This window comes from Chelonus insularis, unplaced genomic scaffold (assembly GCF_013357705.1).
Source record: "Chelonus insularis isolate UGA/USDA-ARS -01 unplaced genomic scaffold, ASM1335770v1 contig_63_pilon, whole genome shotgun sequence".
NCBI lineage: Eukaryota > Metazoa > Arthropoda > Insecta > Hymenoptera > Braconidae > Chelonus > Chelonus insularis.
Genome location: NW_023276680.1, coordinates 45,926 through 65,890, shown reverse-complemented (window position 1 = coordinate 65,890; position 19,965 = coordinate 45,926). Strand labels below are relative to the sequence as shown.

The following is a 19,965-nucleotide window of genomic DNA, read 5'->3' as shown; positions in this document are numbered from 1 at the left end:
TGTGGGGTCATTACTTGCCTCATCGTCATGTGTTGAAAGATAATAGTACAACGAGGTTACGACCAGTGTTTGATGCATCAGCAAGTGTACAGTTGGAGTATCATTAAATCAATACTTTGAACCGGGTCCGAATTTAATAGAGTTGATTCCTAAATAAAAATACACTACTACAGTTATAGTTAGGTGTACCTAATCCTTACCACTACATTCAAGTCCAACGCACATGTTCGTGCAGCTGGCGAAAGCCACTGCGCACGCGCGTGAACTTAGAGCTCAAAACATATTTGAGTAGTTTTAGGGAATAATTGTTCGATCTCCTGATAACCAAGGGATTTTAGTAATAAAATCTATTCATGCATCTATTCAAGACAAAAAATTTATTATTATATATAATTTTTCTATATGTTTCATATTTTAGGAGTAAATTGAGATTAAAGATGCCAAGCAACAAGGCCCCGGCAGGGCAGACAGGGGTCTTGAGGCCGGCATGGTAGGGCACTTGAGGCGCGCGGCTAACGGTTCTCTCTTCGCGTTCATGCTCTCCTAATACTCTCTGACACGGAGAGGTACTTTATTTATTCAATGAATCGAGAAATATTAACAATTTACCTGCCGATATGTTCCTGAAAGGGGTCTCATTACCTAGGACCCAAAAATCCTCTAAATTTCATATTTTAAATGTTCCAACAAAAATAAGTAAACTGAACATGTGCATGTGTACACATACATGCTTACCGACTGATGCGTTTTCACAGGCAGCGTCAGCCAAAAGTTTAAACAAAAGCGAGATGTAGGATCTGTTGACTGGACGTTCCCATGACTAAATTCGAAGTAATCAGCAATAGTAATATTATAAAACAAAATTAATGTTCCGTTACAAATTGCCAAAAACGCGAAGAACAGCGTTATACTTAGCATTAAAAATATGATTACTTAATCTTATAAAATAAGTTAGGTGGCCGCGACGGCACACCTTTAACTGGACCGCAGCACCTGAAAATCATTAAAAACATACATATTAAATATAAACTATATGAAACTTTAGAAAAATATCCAATTGTATGAGTCGGATGACTACTTCATTGATACGGCTCGGAGTCCCAGCGTTGCCAAGTCCACCTGAAAACTCCTGACGTTGCTCCTGTATCCCCATCCATACAGCAACATTGGACGTTGAGCTCCGAAGTCACAATTAAAATAAACTCCATTTTTTTTGTTATTTCAATTTAATTAGTTTTTCTTTTTTTTTTTCATTTCAATGTAGTGACGCAATTATTAACAATTCTACGAAAGAAAGGTCACGAAGATTTACCAAAAAATTTTTAGCAATTATTGGGAACGAAACACTCTCGTCCTATGTAAACTATTATGAGCAAGCGCGAAACAGCGAGTAATTATACATACATCGGAATTGAAAATGTTTTGGAAAAAATAATATCTTCAGATATTTATAAGAAGGAAACTATATCTGTACAAATTCATATCGATGGAATTGTACTCTTTGATAATTCAGTGACTCAAGCGTGGCCTTTTGTACTAAAAGTACATGATCGTGATTATGAAAGCAGCCCTGTATCTGTAGTCTTATGCTGTGGTGATTCAAAACCAAATTTATCGAATGATTTCCTAGAAGATTTTATAAGAGAATATTTTACAAACGGCTGCAAACACGTTGTAGTCGGCGTCGTAGACCTAGCACAATAGAAGGACAACTATCATTGGCTACGTTGGAGAAGACGAGCTGTAATTAGTTGAACGCTAAAAGAAGAGCTAGGATCGGGTGAGCTCGACTGAGCACGAGCTAAGACGAGAGCGAGTCCAGCTGACAGGTTGCGATTAACCTCTCGCAACACCATAAAAAACTATCGCAAAATTAACAAAGTAAAATTACGTGGTATCACTGTTTCATGTAGTCATCCTGATAATATTATACAATTAGATAACAATAGAATATTTTTCATTGAGAGTGTGTTAAACGTTAATGGTAATTGTTTAAGACAAGGGAATATTGAAAATTTGTTTGTATACAAACAAATATTGAAAGGGTTATAATAATTTATCATTTTAAGGATAAAAAATATGCAGAGTTGTTGTTTGCAACATCTTTAAGAGTTAAGTTTATTTTAATTTCAGAAGACTGTAATCAAGGGATCAATAAGCCTAATTATCAAAACGAAAAATTTTCAATTAAATCTAAAAGTTATGGAAAGTTTCTTTCATGTTTTATCAATGTATTTTGATAATTCTTAGTACTGTTCTTTATTTACATTTTAATTAATAATAGTATGGTGAATTTTTTTACAATTTTTAAGAGTTGTCGATATCCGTAGCTTGGCGCTGTACATGGGAGGTTTCTTACGATGAGAATTAAGGAGCCTTCGACAACGCATCAATCACACCATAAATGAACAAACTCAATTATTATTGAAAACAATTCAGTATTCAGGAGATGTACCAGAGAAACAAAAAGTATGGAAAGAGATTGGCGAAGATGTGCCATTTGATGAAATCGAAAAATTCAAACAATTTGATGATTCTTTAAAAAATAGTCAACAAAAGAAAATTGCATTGGTATTTATCAGTTTTTTATAAATCAGATGCATTCTTACAAATTATTCCAAGTTAATGAATTATTATACAATTTTTAGAAAATTATCTACACATTTGTTTACGGGAGGATATTTTTCAAATGATCTCGGCTGGAAATACTAATATAGAAGATGATGTCCACGCGATCATCATGAAATTAATAAAAAAAAAGTATATAATAAATATTTAATTAATATGTCAGAAATATAATATCAATTATGATTATATAATAATGTTTATTATTGTAGAATTTCTATCAGCCAAATATGCTGCATCCAAGGGACAAACAACAGTAGTGACTGCTGTTAGTCGTTTTTTGTCCGGAGTAAAAGACAGAGATGGTGGCAGATCTCAACGTCAGAAAGTTTTTCATCCACAATTACCTCCACCATCACAAGACTAACTTCTATATATGATGTAATTGAAATTCATATAGAGCAATAGATAATGTAATGGGAATTATTTTTATTGTTCATATTATTATTCCAACATGGCTCAGTGTTGCCCATGAAACATGGGCCAGTCTTGACAATTAAAGATGGCCCCAACTTGAAAATCAAGCGTGGGTCAATCGTGGCAACCATGCATGGCTCCGTGCTATCATTCCAGATTCTCACCATGGCTGGGCCACCACTAGTTTACAAGATTGGCCCAAAGTTCTGCAAAGTTGGCCCAAGCTTAGGCCTATTTTAGCCCCGTCATACTATCCTACTTAGAGATGCCGTTGAAGAGACACATACAATATCAGTCACTTACAGCAACACTAAGCGTCTCATCCATACGATAAGACTGCCGAAGGTGTTAATACAGCACTCTTAAGCCGGCATTATTTCGGTGAATGTAGGCTGAGCGCGTTAGTATTGAACAAGTCGATTAGACATAAAATAGCATCACATCTACATCGCTGTAGCAAACTCGGCATCTTGTGTCCTTGAGTTGCTCGTGTATAAAATCACGCCCATAGGTGAGTGTTGAAAATACGCCATCTTGGTAAGCCATAATGAATCCCTCAGTCATTTGTTCCTCTCCTTTAGGATCAGTAACACGGCAGTATTCAGAGTATGATGTTCAAGTCTGATACTGGCCACGATACGCCGAATTCTTGGCGTATAAAGTCTGTGAGTATTTAAATGATCTATCACAATCTAAATACGGGATGCATCCCGTCGAACGTTTCTGCTCGTGTTTGCAATTTATTTAATGCGAGATCTTTGTTGGTGCTAACAAGTTATTCTGCAGAGAGAGTAATTTGCCAAATCTAGAGTAGCAGTAGATGATCGGCGCCACGTCACCCGCACATTTTGCCCCTGGTCCAACCATTGCCTTACGTCCAACTAGCACGCTCTCGCATCTCATATTTATAGTGGCGAGTAACACGCTACTCTATACAGAAAAGTTTGAGCATGACGTCAAGACGCAATGTTTAATTGTAAATATCTCTTTATCTAATCAACATCGACATCATGGAATGATTTTCAATATACAATCAATAATGACCATTAGCTTTTATCGAGTATTCATCGAGATACAGATTAGGCCACGCCCCTAACTCCGTTTTTCGCACATTCCAATTTGAATCCTTGTCTGTTCTTTGTCAGCATGGATTTGGATGCTTTTAACAAAATAATATTGTTAATGATGAAATATGACTCGTAAAAATTACACATTGTTTATAACAATACGAATTTGTTATAAACAATTAAAAATTGTATTAATTGATTAAGTAATGTGTATATCACATGGATTTAGATGTTTTTAACGAACCTTGATTATAACTATTTAAATTTGTTATAAACAATCACTAATAGGAAGTTCGTCGTGTTAGCACAGACAAAGTGTGCTCAGACCTATTTTTTCTTTTTCCTTTATGTTATCACAAAGTATTACGTATCTAGAATTGGGACATTAAAACGTCGAAATCTTTATTTGAAACTTCACTCAATCAATCGATTCTTATGTAACGCAATCATGCCACATCGATTATTTACAATTGTTGAGAAAATCTCAACTTGTGAATTAACCTAACCGTTTAAGGATAGGGATGATTGTGCCGGAACAGAGCAAACGGAAGTCAGGTTTTATAACAAAAATAAAATATCTTTATTTTCAGCACTAACAGGTACACTAAATACACCGACAAACTTGAGTTGTTCACTAGGAAGACTGAATGTCGCTCAAAATCACTGAATGACTAATTTTAATTACTGAATGTGAATTGAATGTCTAAAAAATACTCAACTTGGTGTGTTCAGTATTATTGACCTCCCACACGAGCTCAGCACGCTTCTCAAGTTGAGCAAGAATATGATTGTGCACGTGGCGTTAGCCTATCAATGCAATGCAAAATGAATTTGATGAAATGACTTGAATTTACAATGAAATATCGTGAAATATTACTTGATTATAGATTTAGAGTAAAGCCTGAATTTTTCTGATGATTTACAATAGCTTTAGTACTGATGATTGACTCAAAATTGTAAGATTTGTTGAGAATGAATGAGAATGGCGTGTACACGTGAACGAGAACAGTGAAAGAATGGCGACAGGAACTTCATTAGTCAACAGAGACCCTCAAAAGTAATCAAATGAGTGACTAGATAAAGAATTATTGATTATTAGGTCGATTGGTTATCGACCCAGTCCCAAGATGGCCGCCGAAGTTCCTGTCAGCTGGTAAATTCAAATTGAGAATTAATTAATCCTCAACATGCCGCCCGCCATCAGCAACTGGTTGATGATTGTCTTCTGGTTGATTCTGCTGCTGGGCTTCAGGAGTTGGCTTGATTGGTAGAATGGCTAGCTTGACGATTGGTCTGACCACCGTCGTTGTTGGTGTCTTCACCGTTGCTACTCGTGGCAGCCCGTCTTGCCCTGGGTGTAGTTGAATTATCCTCACGAGTGGCCATTTCGTGGGGGGGAAATCTTTCATCAGTTAGCAAGGCTAGTGCACCAACTTGAATTGTTCTGTTCCTGAAAAACCACTTAGAAATAGATTGTAATTTTTGTAAGTAAGATTGTGACCACCTGTACCAGAACTGCTGTGATTGTCGTTGAATCATCCGCCATCGATTTTGAATTGAATGTGCAGGTTCTGAGGTTGATGGTTCAGGAACAGTGTTGAGTGCTGACCCAATAAGAAAGTGTCCAGGAGTGAGTGCTTGAATGTCTTCTGGGTCATCACTGATTGGCTCTAGAGGTCTTGAGTTGAGAATGGCTTCTATTTGTGTCAGTAGTGTGGTGATCTCTTCAAACGTGAAGAGTGATTCTTTTACTGTTCTCGTCAAATGAAATTTAAGTGATTTCACTACTGACTCCCACTTGCCACCCATGTGTGGTGCTGCAGGTGGGTTGAATGACCATTGAGTGCCGTTGGTGATGATGAATCTAGAGATGACCTCATGTTCTCTGGTGAATTGTGTGAATAATTTCTTGAGTTCTATATCAGCTCCAATGAAATTTCTGCCACAGTCAGAATAGATTGTCTGGCATAATCCTCGTCTAGAGGTGAATCTCCTGTAGGCAGCAATGAATGCTTCAGTTGAATAGTCACTAACTGCTTCCAAATGAACTGCAGAAGTTGACATGCAGACAAATACGCAGACCCAAGCTTTTCTAGTCTTGGCTCCTCTGCCTGATGATGCTTTGATTGTGAATGGCCCAGCATAGTCTATGCCAGTATGAGAGAATGGCCGTGAAGGAGTGATACGTGATTGTGGCAATTGACCCATGAGTTGTTGTGCTCTTATGCCTCTTTGTCGAGCACATTCGATGCACCGAAGAATGAATGTTTTCACTGGAGCTCTTCCACCCATGATCCAGTAACGTTGTCTGATTGTTGTGAGTGTAAGTTGAGTGCCACCATGTAGCGTGATTAAATGATAATGTCGAATAATAAGAGTGGTGAATGGTGAATGTCGAGGTAGAATTGATTGATGTTTTGAATCATGACTCAACTGAGCATGCTGAAGTCGTCCTCCTACTCGTAGAACTCCTTATGAGTCAACGTATGCTGTGAGTCTGTTAAATGAATGGTTTGGTGGAAGATGTTGATTGTTGGATAAAGTCCTGATTTCTTGGTGAAAATGTGCTGCTTGAGTAGACTTTATCCAGAAGATTCTCGCTTTTTCGATGTCAGCTGTTGTGATTGATGCTAAAGGACTGGTAACTGAAGAATGTCGAAGTCTTGAAGTGAATTTGATGATTAAGGCGGTGATTCTAAGTAGTTTATTGAGTGTTGAATATCTGTTGACCAAGTCCCATTGAATTATTGTATCTTGAATTGCTGCGATGAGTGAAATTCCAGGACGAGCTTCTAAGTTGCAAGCCTCGTCAGCTGGTGGTGAATTTACTGGCCAGTTTTCTTGATTTTCAGCTAACCAGGTGGGTCCCCTCCACCATAGCGAGTAATCTTTTAATTGATTGGCTGTGATGCCTCTTGAAGCACAGTCCGCTGGATTTTCCTTGCCAGAAATGTGGTGCCAGTGCGCGTCCGCAACTAGTTCTTGAATTTGCACTACTCTGTTCCTGACAAAGTCCTTCCAGCGTCCTGCGATTGAATAGATCCATGAGTAGGTGATTGACGAGTCCGTCCATAAGTGAATTGAATGTATGTTCACTCTGTAGAGTGTAGCTCGAACATACTTCGTGAGTTTCGCTAGAATTAACGCAGCAGTTAACTCTAGCCTGGAGATCGTGATTTGTTTGATTGGTGCTACTTTAGTTTTCGCACAGATGAGTGTGATTTTGGGCCCTGTGGACGGTGAATTGATTTTTAAGTAGATTGCTGCAGCCATCGCAAGTTGTGAAGCATCAGAGAATCCATGAATTTCCACAGTTGAGTGTCTGGTTGTGTGAATCCATCGTGGAAGTGAAATCTCATGGAGTTGAGTGAATTCTTCTCTGATGATCAGCCAGCGATTGATGATTGATTGTGGGACTGGTTCGTCCCAGCTGAGGTTGTGTAACCAGAGTTCTTGAAGAAGCATCTTAGCTCTGATTGTGATTGGTGACACAAACCCCAAAGGATCATAAATTTGAGCTACTTCTGAAAGAATGAGGCGTTTTGAATATGTTGACTCATGAGTGACTGATTTTGATGTGAATGTGAATGTGTCTGAGCTTGGATTCCATTGAAGTTCAAGAATTTTTGTAGTGCAGTCTTCGAAGGTGATTTTTTGTTGATTGCCTGATGATTGTGACGTTTTTTGAAGAAGTGATTGACTGTTTGATTGCCATTTTGCAAGGGGAAAGCCGCCCGCCTTGCACAAGTTGATTAATTCCTTAGCAACTTGAATTAGTTCTTCTGGAGAATCTGCTCCTCCAAATATGTCGTCGACATATCTGCCTTTAATGATTGTCTGAGTTGCTTTTGGATATTTATGGCCGTCATCCTCTACTAATTGCAGTAACACACGAACTGCTAGATAAGGAGCTGATCTAGTGCCGTAGGTTACTGTTGTGAGTTGATATGGGATGATTCTGTTGTGATTGTCTAGCCAAAGAATTTGTTGAAGCTTCCAATCTTCATGATGAACCATTATTTGACGATACATTTTTGTTATGTCGGTTGCGAATACGTATTGATGTTGACGAACCCAAAGAAGTACGTCGAAGATGTCTAATTGAATTTTTGCTCCAGTATGAGTGATGTCATTCAATGAGATTCCAGTTGACGTCGGGCTGGATCCATTGAAGACTACTCTGAGCTTGGTGGTAGTGCTACTTGGCCTTAATACCCCATGATGAGGAATAAAATATGGATGAATGTCTTGAGATTCTGGATTGATTGTTGGAGCAGGTCTCATATGACCGAGTTCTTCGTATTCTTTCATGAATTGTCTGTACAGATTGCTGTATTCAGTCTCGTTGGTTAATCTCCTCAAATGACGCCTCAAACATCGATACGCAGTTGTATAGGAGTCCCCAAGAGCTGAGGGTGAAGAAATGAGTGGGATTCTAACAATATATCGTCCTGATGAATGTCTAGAGTGAGTTGATTTAAAGAAATCTTCACATTGTTGGTCCAAGGATGATAATTGATGTTGATTTGACATAGGGACTTCTTCTTGGACCCAGAATTTTGTTAGCAACTCTTGAATGTCTTCATGGTTCGTGATTGTAGTAGCATGATGAATGTGATAGTGATTGACTGATGAATTTGGTGCTACTGGACCAAGAATTAGCCAACCAAAGATAGAAAGTTGAGCCATAGGAGCTGTTGGAGAATGAAATATGATATTTTGTTCGATGATTTGTCCATAACAGTCAGCTCCAAGTAGAATGTCTATCGATTGTGGAATGTTGAATGTTGGATCAGCTAGTGTTAATCCATTGAGATGAGGCCAGTGATTGTTGGGATAATTACATGGCACTTTTGGAATTAAAGCTGTCAACTGTTTCATTATGTGAGCTCGAATGTGTACTGAATGATTGGATGATAATGATTGTAGCTCGCAGAATGTTACACCTTTTGTTTGAGTGAGCTTAGAGCTGCCCACTCCTCTTATGTTGATTGTCTGATGGTGTTTTCTCAGTTGCAGCAGATTGGCTAGATGAGACGTGATTAGTGTTAGCTCTGATCCAGGATCTACGAGCACTCGTGCAATGTAACTCTCTGAGTGTAAATTGGCTTTGACTTTTGCTGTTGCTAACAGCGTTGAATGATCATCATGTAGATGACCTGGAATTGGTTGACTTGAGCAGATTGCTCTCGTCGGTGATTGTCTGCTGAGTTGAGTTGATTTAACGTCACTTGATTGATGATTTTGTGTGCTGATAGCACTACTAGTTGAATGTGGATTGATTGTCTTGTGGTCATTCTGATCTCTTGATTGTCCTAGATGATTTTGCTGCTTCTAAACTTGTCCTTTGGACCATTCCAACTGAACCCTCAACCCTCCTGAGGCCGAAACCTCATGTGCTAAGGTCATCCAGTCAGTTTGACCCTCCAGAGCAAGTCCATCAGCAAGCTTGAATGTCTGTGAATTGTTTGAATGTTCTTCGAAGACTGCTTCGCTTCCTCATTGCTATGAAGTTGAAGGCTGAGTGTCTGATGATGATTGTTGTGATGATTGTGTCCTGGAAGACGCTTGATTGTTGTTGCTTGATGATTGTCTGAATAGAAGTGAATGGAACATGGTGTGATGTTTGGAGTTACATTCCTTACATCTGTTCTTATTGGTGCAGGCTGGTGTGTTGTGTCTTCCAAGACAATTCCTGCAGAGTTTTTTGTTGTCTACCGTCCTCAATCGTTGTTCGAGAGGCAAAGCCCTGTATTCTGGGCAGACTACAATGAAATGACCACCATTGCAGCAGTCACAAATGAATCTACGCTCACTTGTAGTTGAATGCGATGAGCGTTGTTGATTGTCTGATTTGATGCGTGGCTCCAGTTTCTCCAAGGTACGAATCCGAGCCAGCAGAAACTCACGGAACTCTGAGTACGTAGGCATCCGCTCAAGATCATTGTCCTGAGTTTCCCAGAGCTCACGAGAATGTTGGTCAAGTTGTTTGAGAATGTGAAATATGAGAATTGTATCCCAATTCTCGGTTGATTGTCCCAATAGCTTGAGTGAGTCCAATGAGTTGTCTACAATGGTGAGTAGGGATGATATCTTGGCTAAATGAAGAGCAGCTCTTTTAGACTCAGCAAACTGGCTGAAGAGTTTTTCCAGGTGATCATTGATGAGCCTCTTGCGATTCTCGTACCTGGATTTGAGTGTCGACCATGCCTTGGTGAATGATTCCTTCGTGTAAGGAAGGTTCTCTACCAGAGAGAGAGCTGGACCTGAAAGAGCTGATTTGAGATAATTAAACTTGATTACCTCATCCAGACCAGGTTGATTGGCTATCATGGACTCAAATTGATCTCTGAATGACAACCAGGATGCACTAGTTCCATGAAATTTTGGTACTGATAACTTTGGAAGTCGGGCTGATGCTTGTGCTACATCAGATGCACCACTGGTTGATGTTGATTGTGCTGGAGGCTCCTTGGAAGCTACCTTAGCAGATATCATGAAGAAGTCTGAGACTAATTTGTTGAATGTCTCGAAGACATCATCCGCAATGTATGGATGATGAAGTTGAGATGGTGGCCAAACCTCCTCGAGCACTTGATGTTCTGAATTGAAAGACTCATGTAACGCTGTTAGTTGTTTTTCCAGCGAGAGTCTTTCTTCTTTTGTGATTGTCTGTTGTTGGTCTTTGATTTGCTGAGTGAATGACTGGGCTAAGCGTAGCCGAGCCATTTGAGACTTGATTTTGAACATTAGTTGAATGGGTAGACCTGGATTGGGTGGTGTAACAACCCGAATGATGCTTTCGGTAGCTGATCTTCTACTTGGCTGAGCTAATGGATTATCCATTTGATCGGTTGGACTACCAAACTCTTCTGCACCATCGTCAGGAGTCACGCTGATTGTTGGTTGAGGCTTCGAGGTCGTGGACTCTTGCTCCTCACTATTCCTGTCTTGGTCGGCCATTTTGTGCACTTACACACTTGATTGTCCAAAGCAGTACACTGGTAGCACCAAAAATTTGTACTTCAAACCGAGAGCTCTGATCCGGCTCGAAGGACCATTAAATGTTGAGAAAATCTCAACTTGTGAATTAACCTAACCGTTTAAGGATAGGGATGATTGTGCCGGAACAGAGCAAACGGAAGTCAGGTTTTATAACAAAAATAAAATATCTTTATTTTCAGCACTAACAGGTACACTTAATACACTGACAAACTTGAGTTGTTCACTAGGAAGACTGAATGTCGCTCAAAATCACTGAATGTCTAATTTTAATTACTGAATGTGAATTGAATGTCTAAAAAATACTCAACTTGGTGTGTTCAGTATTATTGACCTCCTACACGAGCTCAGCACGCTTCTCAAGTTGAGCAAGAATATGATTGTGCACGTGGCGTTAGCCTATCAATGCAATGCAAAATGATTTTGATGAAATGTCTTGAATTTACAATGAAATATCGTGAAATATTACTTGATTATAGATTTAGAGTAAAGCCTGAATTTTTCTGATGATTTACAATAGCACTAGTACTGATGATTGACTCAAAATTGTAAGATTTGTTGAGAATGAATGAGAATGGCGTGTACACGTGAACGAGAACAGTGAAAGAATGGCGACAGGAACTTCATTAGTCAAAAAGGACACAGAAAATAAGTCAAATGAGTGACTAGATAAAGAATTATTGATTATTAGGTCGATTGGTTATCGACCCAGTTCCAAGATGGCCGCCGAAGTTCCTGTCAGCTGGCAAATTCAAATTGAGAATTAATTAATTCTGAACAACAATGAATAAGAGATTCTATTAATTAGCTGAAAAAATAAATGATTTCTCATTTTCGTCTATCAATTCTTTTAATTTATTACTGTTTATACCAGTCAAATAGCATTCACCCTGACAAATTTGCGAGAATAAGCTTGTATCGTAGCAAAGATAGAAAAAAACCAATACATCCTATATCATTTGTCAGACTTAATCTCTTTACCCTTGTGCACTGCAAATCCCAAGATTCCAAAAACGTGTTAAAAGAACACACATAAAGCGTATTCAATGTTAAATGTCCAGAAACAAACTATACAATATTTGTAGATACTTTTTACACATTTCATAGTGTGTGAAAAATCATTTACGGAATTTAACATTGAAGAGGCTTAGCGTGTTGAAAGTGTCTTCAAGAATAACAGCCTTGGATTTGCAGTGTGAAAAGATTGGTATCATTTCGACTTTGTTATCAACTTACCTTGCTGTAAACATTGCTAAAAAAATGTCATAAGACGTGGCCCAATTTTTGTAATGTTGTCTATTGATAAAAGATTTCCGGTTATAATTCTTAAAAATTTAGCCGTGTCTTATGATATTTTTTTTAACTAGCTACTTTTTCAGATTAAGTAAAAATTGATTGCAAAAAAAAATTTATTGTAAATTTCCAGCTACAAAATCACTTTTTAAATTATTTCAAGAAAATTCGAAAAAGTATTTCCTTACACAATTCATCGAAAGTAAAGAAAAAAAGACTTAATTTTATAGATGACATAGCACTCCATTTGATTTCAAACTTTTTTGATGTTCCAGAATTTTTCTAAATGATTATTCAAAAATGAAAATTTGGTTATTTGCAGAGTCCTTTGAGACGTGTACATGGCGCAAAGTTTTATTTTCATCCGATGATGGCAGTTTTAGTGGGTCACTTCAAACACTTGAAGGAAAATTCTGAATAAGATTTATGCTATCAAATGTTTATTAACATTTTGATCAAACATTCGATCTACAATTTCTTATGCACACATATGTGATTTTTTTATTAAACAACTGATAAAAACAATTTTATGGTTTTGCGATTATGGCAAGTTCAACTTGGCGCAATTATATGATTTCAAACATTTTTTTCATGGAGAACAATTTGAAAATATCTGATTTTCAAACAACAGTGACGTGGCGCCGTTTTTTTACGGATATCGAACGATATCTGTTTCGGGTGGATATTGTATTTTCTCTAATTTAGTGACAGTGGTATAGTTTGAAAAGGAGAAAATATGAAAGCCATATTCCCATTAGCTCCTGATAAGGGAGCGTTAAATGTTGAGTAGAATGGAAGAGTTAGCATCTCACCATGTGGTTCTAAGCATTTTGATTATTGGGAAAAAGGTCTTTGCTTTCAACGCGACATGAGCCAAATGAGGTACAAATGTTAGCTTGGGGTCAAATATAACTTCGAAGAGTTCAGCCTGGAGTTGTGGGATGATGGTGGTACCGTTAGTAGTAAGGTTAAGTGTACGGGTGCTTTTTTTTGTAAAGACCATAAATTGAGTTTTGGAGGACAGAATATAAAGATTTTTCACCGAGAGAAATGGGGTAATTTTATCGAGAGACCGTTGGATGGATTAAATATCAAGATTAATTGAGGCGTTCGAGGCAATGAAGTAGAAGTCGTCAGCAAACTTTAGGATTCGAGAGTTTTGATCAATGTGGTGTGGGGCATCGACAACGTAGGACTCAAAGAAGAAGGGAACAGAGATTAGGCCCTAGCCTATACCCCTATTTGCCCTCCTCGGGCTGAAAAGGCGGTTGGCATTAACAAACTGTAGCAGGATAGAAAAGCGTCTACGTTAGAGCCCGGAATTTTTAAATTGGGGCGGGAAAGAAGTTGAGAGTTCGGTTTTTAAAATTTTTAATTTTTTGCTCGATCAGACCGAAGGGTATGTGATCATTAGAAGTATGGCAGAACGCAATCCACTCTTTCCTCTTGGCTTGATTGAAAGTACAGCACAAGAGAGCTCCTTGTAGTTGTCTGTTAAAGAAGGTGGGCTCTCTTGGGTAAGCTTTGTAGGCATTGTGAGCAGCCTGGTGGTTCGATTGAGCCTGGTCGCAGATTTCGTTCTACTAGGGGGCAGGGGACCGAGGGTTCGTGGCGCGTGAGTTGCAGAAAGATTGGTGAGAACTGTGGTGACATTAAATTTTGTGTTTGTTGCGATTCATTTCCATTTGAAGATCGTTCAAAATTATATAATGATCCAGAACTGAATAAATTTGATGAATTTTTGAGTATTCTGAGGTATACTTTTCCAGCTGAAGACGATATAGTGCCATTCAAGAACGAGGATTTAGAATACCTGTATGAAAATCCAGATAAACCTGAAGAATAAAAATGTATAATGATAACAATATTTATTGTACTCCATCAAAATGTAAGTACCAATTAATGTGTGCATAATAAAGACGAAAGATACTCATAATTAATAATATATAGAAAAATCTACCTTATACTACATGTAGATCATTTTCCAGACTCGAAAACAGCATTATAGAAGTAAATGGGAACAAGATCAGCATAAAAAATACTTACGAAACAATTTCTGACGTAAAATACGCCTTTATTATTGATGAATCAATAGATATTCCAATTAAAAGTACTTTGGCAATTACTATAAAATATTCATCACAAAATTTTTGTATTAAAACACAGCTTCTTGATCTGGTAGAAGTTAATGATAAAACATCAGAACTTTTATTTAACATCATCTATAACTGTGTCACACAGTATAGATTGAAATTATCAAATTTAATAGGATTTTCTGCTGATACAACCCGTGTCATGTTTGGTGAACACTCCAATGTTGTTCAAAAGCTTTGCGAAATATCGCCCAACAATATATATAAAATGTGTTTGCCATTCGCACCAAGCACTCAAGTCTCATGCACATGTTCGTGCAGCAGGCGAAAGCCAATGCGCACGCGCGCAGACTTAGTGTCCGAGCGGAAAACTTTTATAGTTCTACATATAATAAAAATTGATCCCCTGATAACCACGGAATCTATGACATGAATTCGATTCATGCCATCAATATAAAATTATTCCTTTTTACCATATTTTTATGCGTTTAGTATTTCAAGAAAGAAAATAAGTTTAAAAATGCCAAGCGGTAAGCTCGTTCGCCCACCGCTAGAGTGGCGGGGCAGACGAGGGCCTTGAGGCCGGTAAAGCAAAAACCTGGAACATGCGGTGAATAAACACTTACTCGCTTTTCTTCTCGCCTAATACTTCACAAGGCGAAGCGACTCTTTTAATTATTTGAAAATCGGGTAAAAAAAGATAATTTACCTGGTGATTTTTGAAATACACCTTTGGGAACCTGGTTCGAGAATTTTAAGACCCAAAAGTACTTGAAATTTTGAAATCCAAAAATCTTCAATTACTTCAATACGTTATATCACGGGGTACGTGTGTGCACATACACGTGGGCATGAGCGTATGCGCGTTTACACGCAGCATCAGCTAAAAATTATTTAAATAAAAGGCGAGATGGTCGAATCATACACCGAATGTTCCCAGGGCGATATTCTCAGTATTAATTACTTGAGACTAAATAATTATTAAATAATCAAATCATTTTCTGTTACAAAATTGTAAAAACGGCCTGAATCACTCTATTTTCTCACTTCAAAATATTAACAAGGGATTTAGGACGTCAATAAAGGTCTAGCGTTAGAGAGTAGTGAGAGAGTAGAGACTAGAGACCCGCACTTAATCTCTAGATTAGGTATTAGTACCTAATCTAAAAGTGGATTCCGAAGTAGATTCCTAAGTGGATTTCTGAATTTATTATTGATGTAATTTTTTAAGCTTAAAAATTGAGGAAAAACAGTTAAGATAAGCTCTTTGAAATTGATACCTACATGCCCAAGTCAAAAAAGAGGAGTATCCGAGCTGGGTGGCGTGTCCAGATGCGTGGGATAATAAAGAACTATCACAAAGGACAGCAAGTGCTCGACCGAATCTTCACCGACGGCCAGGCGCAGACCAGCTCACTCCCCAAGAAGGACATTAGAATTATTAGTCACGAAATACTGCTAGACTATAAAGTAGTGCGAGTAATCCCCGAGAACTTTTTTTTGCGTTATTTTTCATTTTGTTTTATGGACTATTGTGCATAAACAGTAACTTAAGTGAGTGAATAGTGCACAAAACTTTACAGTTCATCATTTTTATTCTTTCTCCTGAATTAGAGACCAGAATGAGTGATCCTACGGTACCAACGGCGAGTCCATTTGATTACAATTAAAATTCATGGGTTTTATATCAGTTCGAATTTAAACTGTCTTTCCGGTAGCACTGCTCAACGCGACAGCTCCATGATTTTTACTGCGAGTTTACATTAAAGGCGATATAACCATCAATCATATAATATGCGAATCTCTACCCTTAAGCCCCATATCGTCGCATGATAATATGTTATGAGCACGCTTTCCTGCATGAAAATGTAAATTAACTAAGCTGATAGCAAAATGGTTTTTTAAAACGTTGTAATTTAAAACGATATAACCGTCATTGTGTCCCTTAAAAAAAATGAAAAACAAATTTTTCTAGTTCCCTTCAATTGGAAATTTACACAAGCTCAAGATCGTAGGTCAAGACGTAACATTGTGCAAACTCGTTTTTCGACTCTTATGCTTACCTGTGTTCAAATTTTGATTGTGAATGTACATTCTTAAGTATATCATCAATTAAAACAAAAAAGCGAAATAAATTAACTCCAGAATTACTCAAAGAATCATCATAATTCAAGAAGAATTAAATGGAAACTGTCGAAATTTCAGTCCTCCAACAAAAATGATAAAAATTTGCAATAGTAATATTTATAAATAGTTATTCGCATGCAATGTAATTGAAGAATAATTAATATTTCTTTGTAACCGCACCGCGCCTGGAGGGGAAGTTGCTGTACCCTACAGATATGTGTGGCCAAGAAATCAACTCAACGCAATACAAAACAAAAAAAAATCCCCCGTTTCCACTTTTAATTAATACGTACTTAATTGATCAAACTGAGACGAATTCCAAATTTTATTCAACTTACAAAATTATTTAATCATGCAATACTGAAACTTCGAATTTATATTAATGATTACCAATTTGTGGGTGCCACCCAGTTTTTAGATAGAACTGAATCAAAGATCAAGTATTGGAAAGAAATGAAAATGATTAATTGTGTCGAAATTATTAATTAATAAGTAATTGATGTAATAGAATTTAACTAACCCAAAAGTATAAATCGAAATATTACTTAATTGTTTATAACTCTGGCTAGAGACTCGTCAAGGTCAGAGAGTTAGGGCTGGCAATGCGATTGAATGTGTGATGTCACATGCAAGCACACCAGACACTCACGCGTCACAATCTTTTACAATAGATTTTTGATTGGTACCAGAAGAACAATTGAAAGAATTCGTAACGAATTTAACGTTAGAAAGTAGAGAATAATGTAAAATATTCTTCTAACCGTTTGGGGCTGTAGGTAAAACAATCATAAGTTTCTCGAACCAGAAATTCCAATTGTCGAGGTAATACTTCAGCTGCTTTCTTAGCACACAAATGCAATAAGTGGCTGACACATTTAACAATTATTAAATCACTTAAATCTTTTTTTAGTAATGAAGTTACTGAGTGACGTTTGCTCCATCAACACCAATACCAATCATATTCTCTAATTTGATCCCATCCTTCTTAAGTTGACCTGTTAGAACTTGGTAGACACTTTCTACATTGCAATTTATTAATTTGATTACTCGATAAAAAGTTGTGACGATTGTTTTAGTTTTAAATTTAAAAAATCGCACCATGATACACAAAATTTACTGTGTCGAAAAATCAGCACTTTCATCAATAATTAATGAGTAGGAATAATTCCTGATTTCTTCGATTAAATATTCAGGCATAGATGGACCAAGAACATTTTTTAATAACATAGAGCATTTAGTGCGATGAAGTTTTAGATTTTTGAGAGCATCTGATGAAGAATCCAACTGTGGTAATATGTCTATCAAATGATCTATGGCCTAAATAGCACTATGCTCAGCAATGTATGCTGCAATTTTTAATTTTGCTACTTTTGAACTGTCTGACAAAACTAGTCTGAATGTGGCCCTTAAAGATTTGCATGACTTCGTCAATTTTTCTAGATCCACCGCTTTTTTATGCTTTTCAGTTCTTGAGTGGCTAATCAAATCTTTATTGTGAGCTTTATCGGTTATCTTACAATATTTACAGAGAGCCAAGGTGTCATCTGTGCTATCAGATGCAATCTAATCTGAAATTTAAACATTTATTGTAAAAAAAACTAGCAATTACTTCATAAACATCGTGACATGAAAAATTTTCAAAACTCGTCAGTAGAGATTCATGTGAGATAAGTTATGAGGTTATATTGTACATCACATATTTACCTCTAATAGAGAAATGATTCATTTTTATTATATAAGTATATAAACACTTTGCACAAATGAATTAAAATTGAATACAGTTCGTAAAAAACAATTTTTAATAATTAAAATAATTTAAAATAAACTTTAGATTGTGTAAACGAATAGAAGCATCCATGGCTTAGAATAGAAAAAGAGAGAGAAAAAGAAAAACGAGGTAAGCATGAGACGGAGCAAATCTACTTCAAAAAGCTGGCAGTTTCCTTCGCGCAAGTGCAAGCCGCGCCAAAATTTAAAATGAACCGTCAACAAAACATTACAAGTATGATTCAATTCTATTCATAAATTTATAATCAAAAGGAAAAATACAAGAAAAAACTGTTACCTTTTAATTCTGGATTTGCTTTCCAAACTTTAGTATATTTTTGATAGTATTTTTTTTTTTTGACTATTATTTTTCGACATTATCAAACAGATTCGTAATTTTTTAAATATCAACAGTGTTAAATTTCTTTTAAAAATCATTCTTCCCGAAAATCAAGCCATGCCATTCTCTCGCCATTCCACATCATATCTTCATCACTCATTATTACTTCATCATCCTCATTTTCACTTAATTCATTTTCGAATCAGAGCAATTTACAGGGTTTAAACAAAAATGAATTCTCTATAAATGATGATGAATTCACATAAATATGTAAATATTTTCATCAAAATAGTCTAAAACAAATGAATAAATAAATACATACCTGCTATTTGTAAGAACCCGTATTGTTTAATACCATTAATTAAAAATATTCCCATAGGTCTGAATGCATGGGTTTTAATAGGCTCTAATTCCACTGTTACTGCACTTTCTCTAGCATTAGTATTTTCCATTGTTCATAATATTGTAAATGTAATTGATTAATTCATTTTCACTAATTAATTACCTCTTAACTAAAAAGTTGTTATTATCCAATAGCTATTTAACCGTATACTGCGCGTGTAAAGCTGTAGAAATGAACTGTGGACGTTTAGCATTTTTATTCCTGGAACTTTTTCAAACCATGTTGTTCTATTCATTATTTAGAATTCTCAGAATTGTTTTAACGTACTCCTTTCTTTGAATATAAAAATCGATATTGGAGATCTTTTCATTTTATTTGTAGCAATGGGAATATCAGAAATAATTTATGAATATTATTTTACATAAAAATTGAATCATTTATTTAATAATTATAAGATTTTTAATTAAACAATATACTATAAAAAGGGTTCTTTACACCAAAATAAAATAGAAATGAAAGGTATCTATTTAAATTATAATTTGGCATATTTTGGAGCATTCTTAAAATACCCCTCAAATTACCCTTAAAAATTTAAAGCCCCTAAAAAAACCCCATTCTACATTTTGTCCCTCTGAAATTGAGGGGACAACCCCCCAAATTGGTATTCCTGCCTACCATGCTTTTAATGATCATTCCAAATGTGGTATCTGGTGTGGTTATAAGACAGATCAGGAAAATTATGTGCATAAGGTTATCCCAGGAGGTTTTGAAGATCAAATATTATTAAACGAATTAAAAAGTATATTTGATAAATTAGCAGCGAATGCGTAAAAATTTTGTAATGATGCATCTAGTAATGCCAATGAGAGTCTAAATGCTATGATGGCTAGC

At 36.5% G+C, this 19,965-nt stretch overlaps 3 protein-coding genes and 1 long non-coding RNA gene across 4 annotated transcripts; 1 reads left to right on the top strand and 3 right to left on the bottom strand.

The window, feature by feature from the left end:
- Positions 1-3,454: 3,454 nt before the first annotated feature.
- Positions 3,455-3,777, top strand: LOC118070530 (uncharacterized). Its single transcript, XR_004690787.1, has 2 exons — positions 3,455-3,553; positions 3,624-3,777. It is a non-coding gene; the product is annotated as an uncharacterized lncRNA (long non-coding RNA).
- A 1,580-nt stretch (positions 3,778-5,357) lies between these two features.
- On the bottom strand, positions 5,358-6,401 carry LOC118070527 (uncharacterized). The gene has a single exon (XM_035089191.1). It carries the CDS (start codon positions 6,399-6,401, stop codon positions 5,358-5,360), a length of 1,044 nt encoding a protein of 347 aa, XP_034945082.1.
- Positions 6,402-6,581: 180 nt separating this feature from the next.
- Positions 6,582-9,518, bottom strand: LOC118070526 (uncharacterized). Its single transcript, XM_035089190.1, has 2 exons — positions 9,484-9,518; positions 6,582-9,372 (listed from the first exon to the last, which is right to left on the bottom strand). Exons 1-2 carry the CDS (start codon positions 9,516-9,518, stop codon positions 6,582-6,584), a joined length of 2,826 nt encoding a protein of 941 aa, XP_034945081.1.
- Positions 9,519-9,614: 96 nt separating this feature from the next.
- Positions 9,615-11,072, bottom strand: LOC118070525 (uncharacterized). Its single transcript, XM_035089189.1, has one exon. The coding sequence runs from the start codon at positions 11,070-11,072 to the stop codon at positions 9,615-9,617; it is 1,458 nt and encodes a 485-aa protein (XP_034945080.1).
- Positions 11,073-19,965: the final 8,893 nt, after the last annotated feature.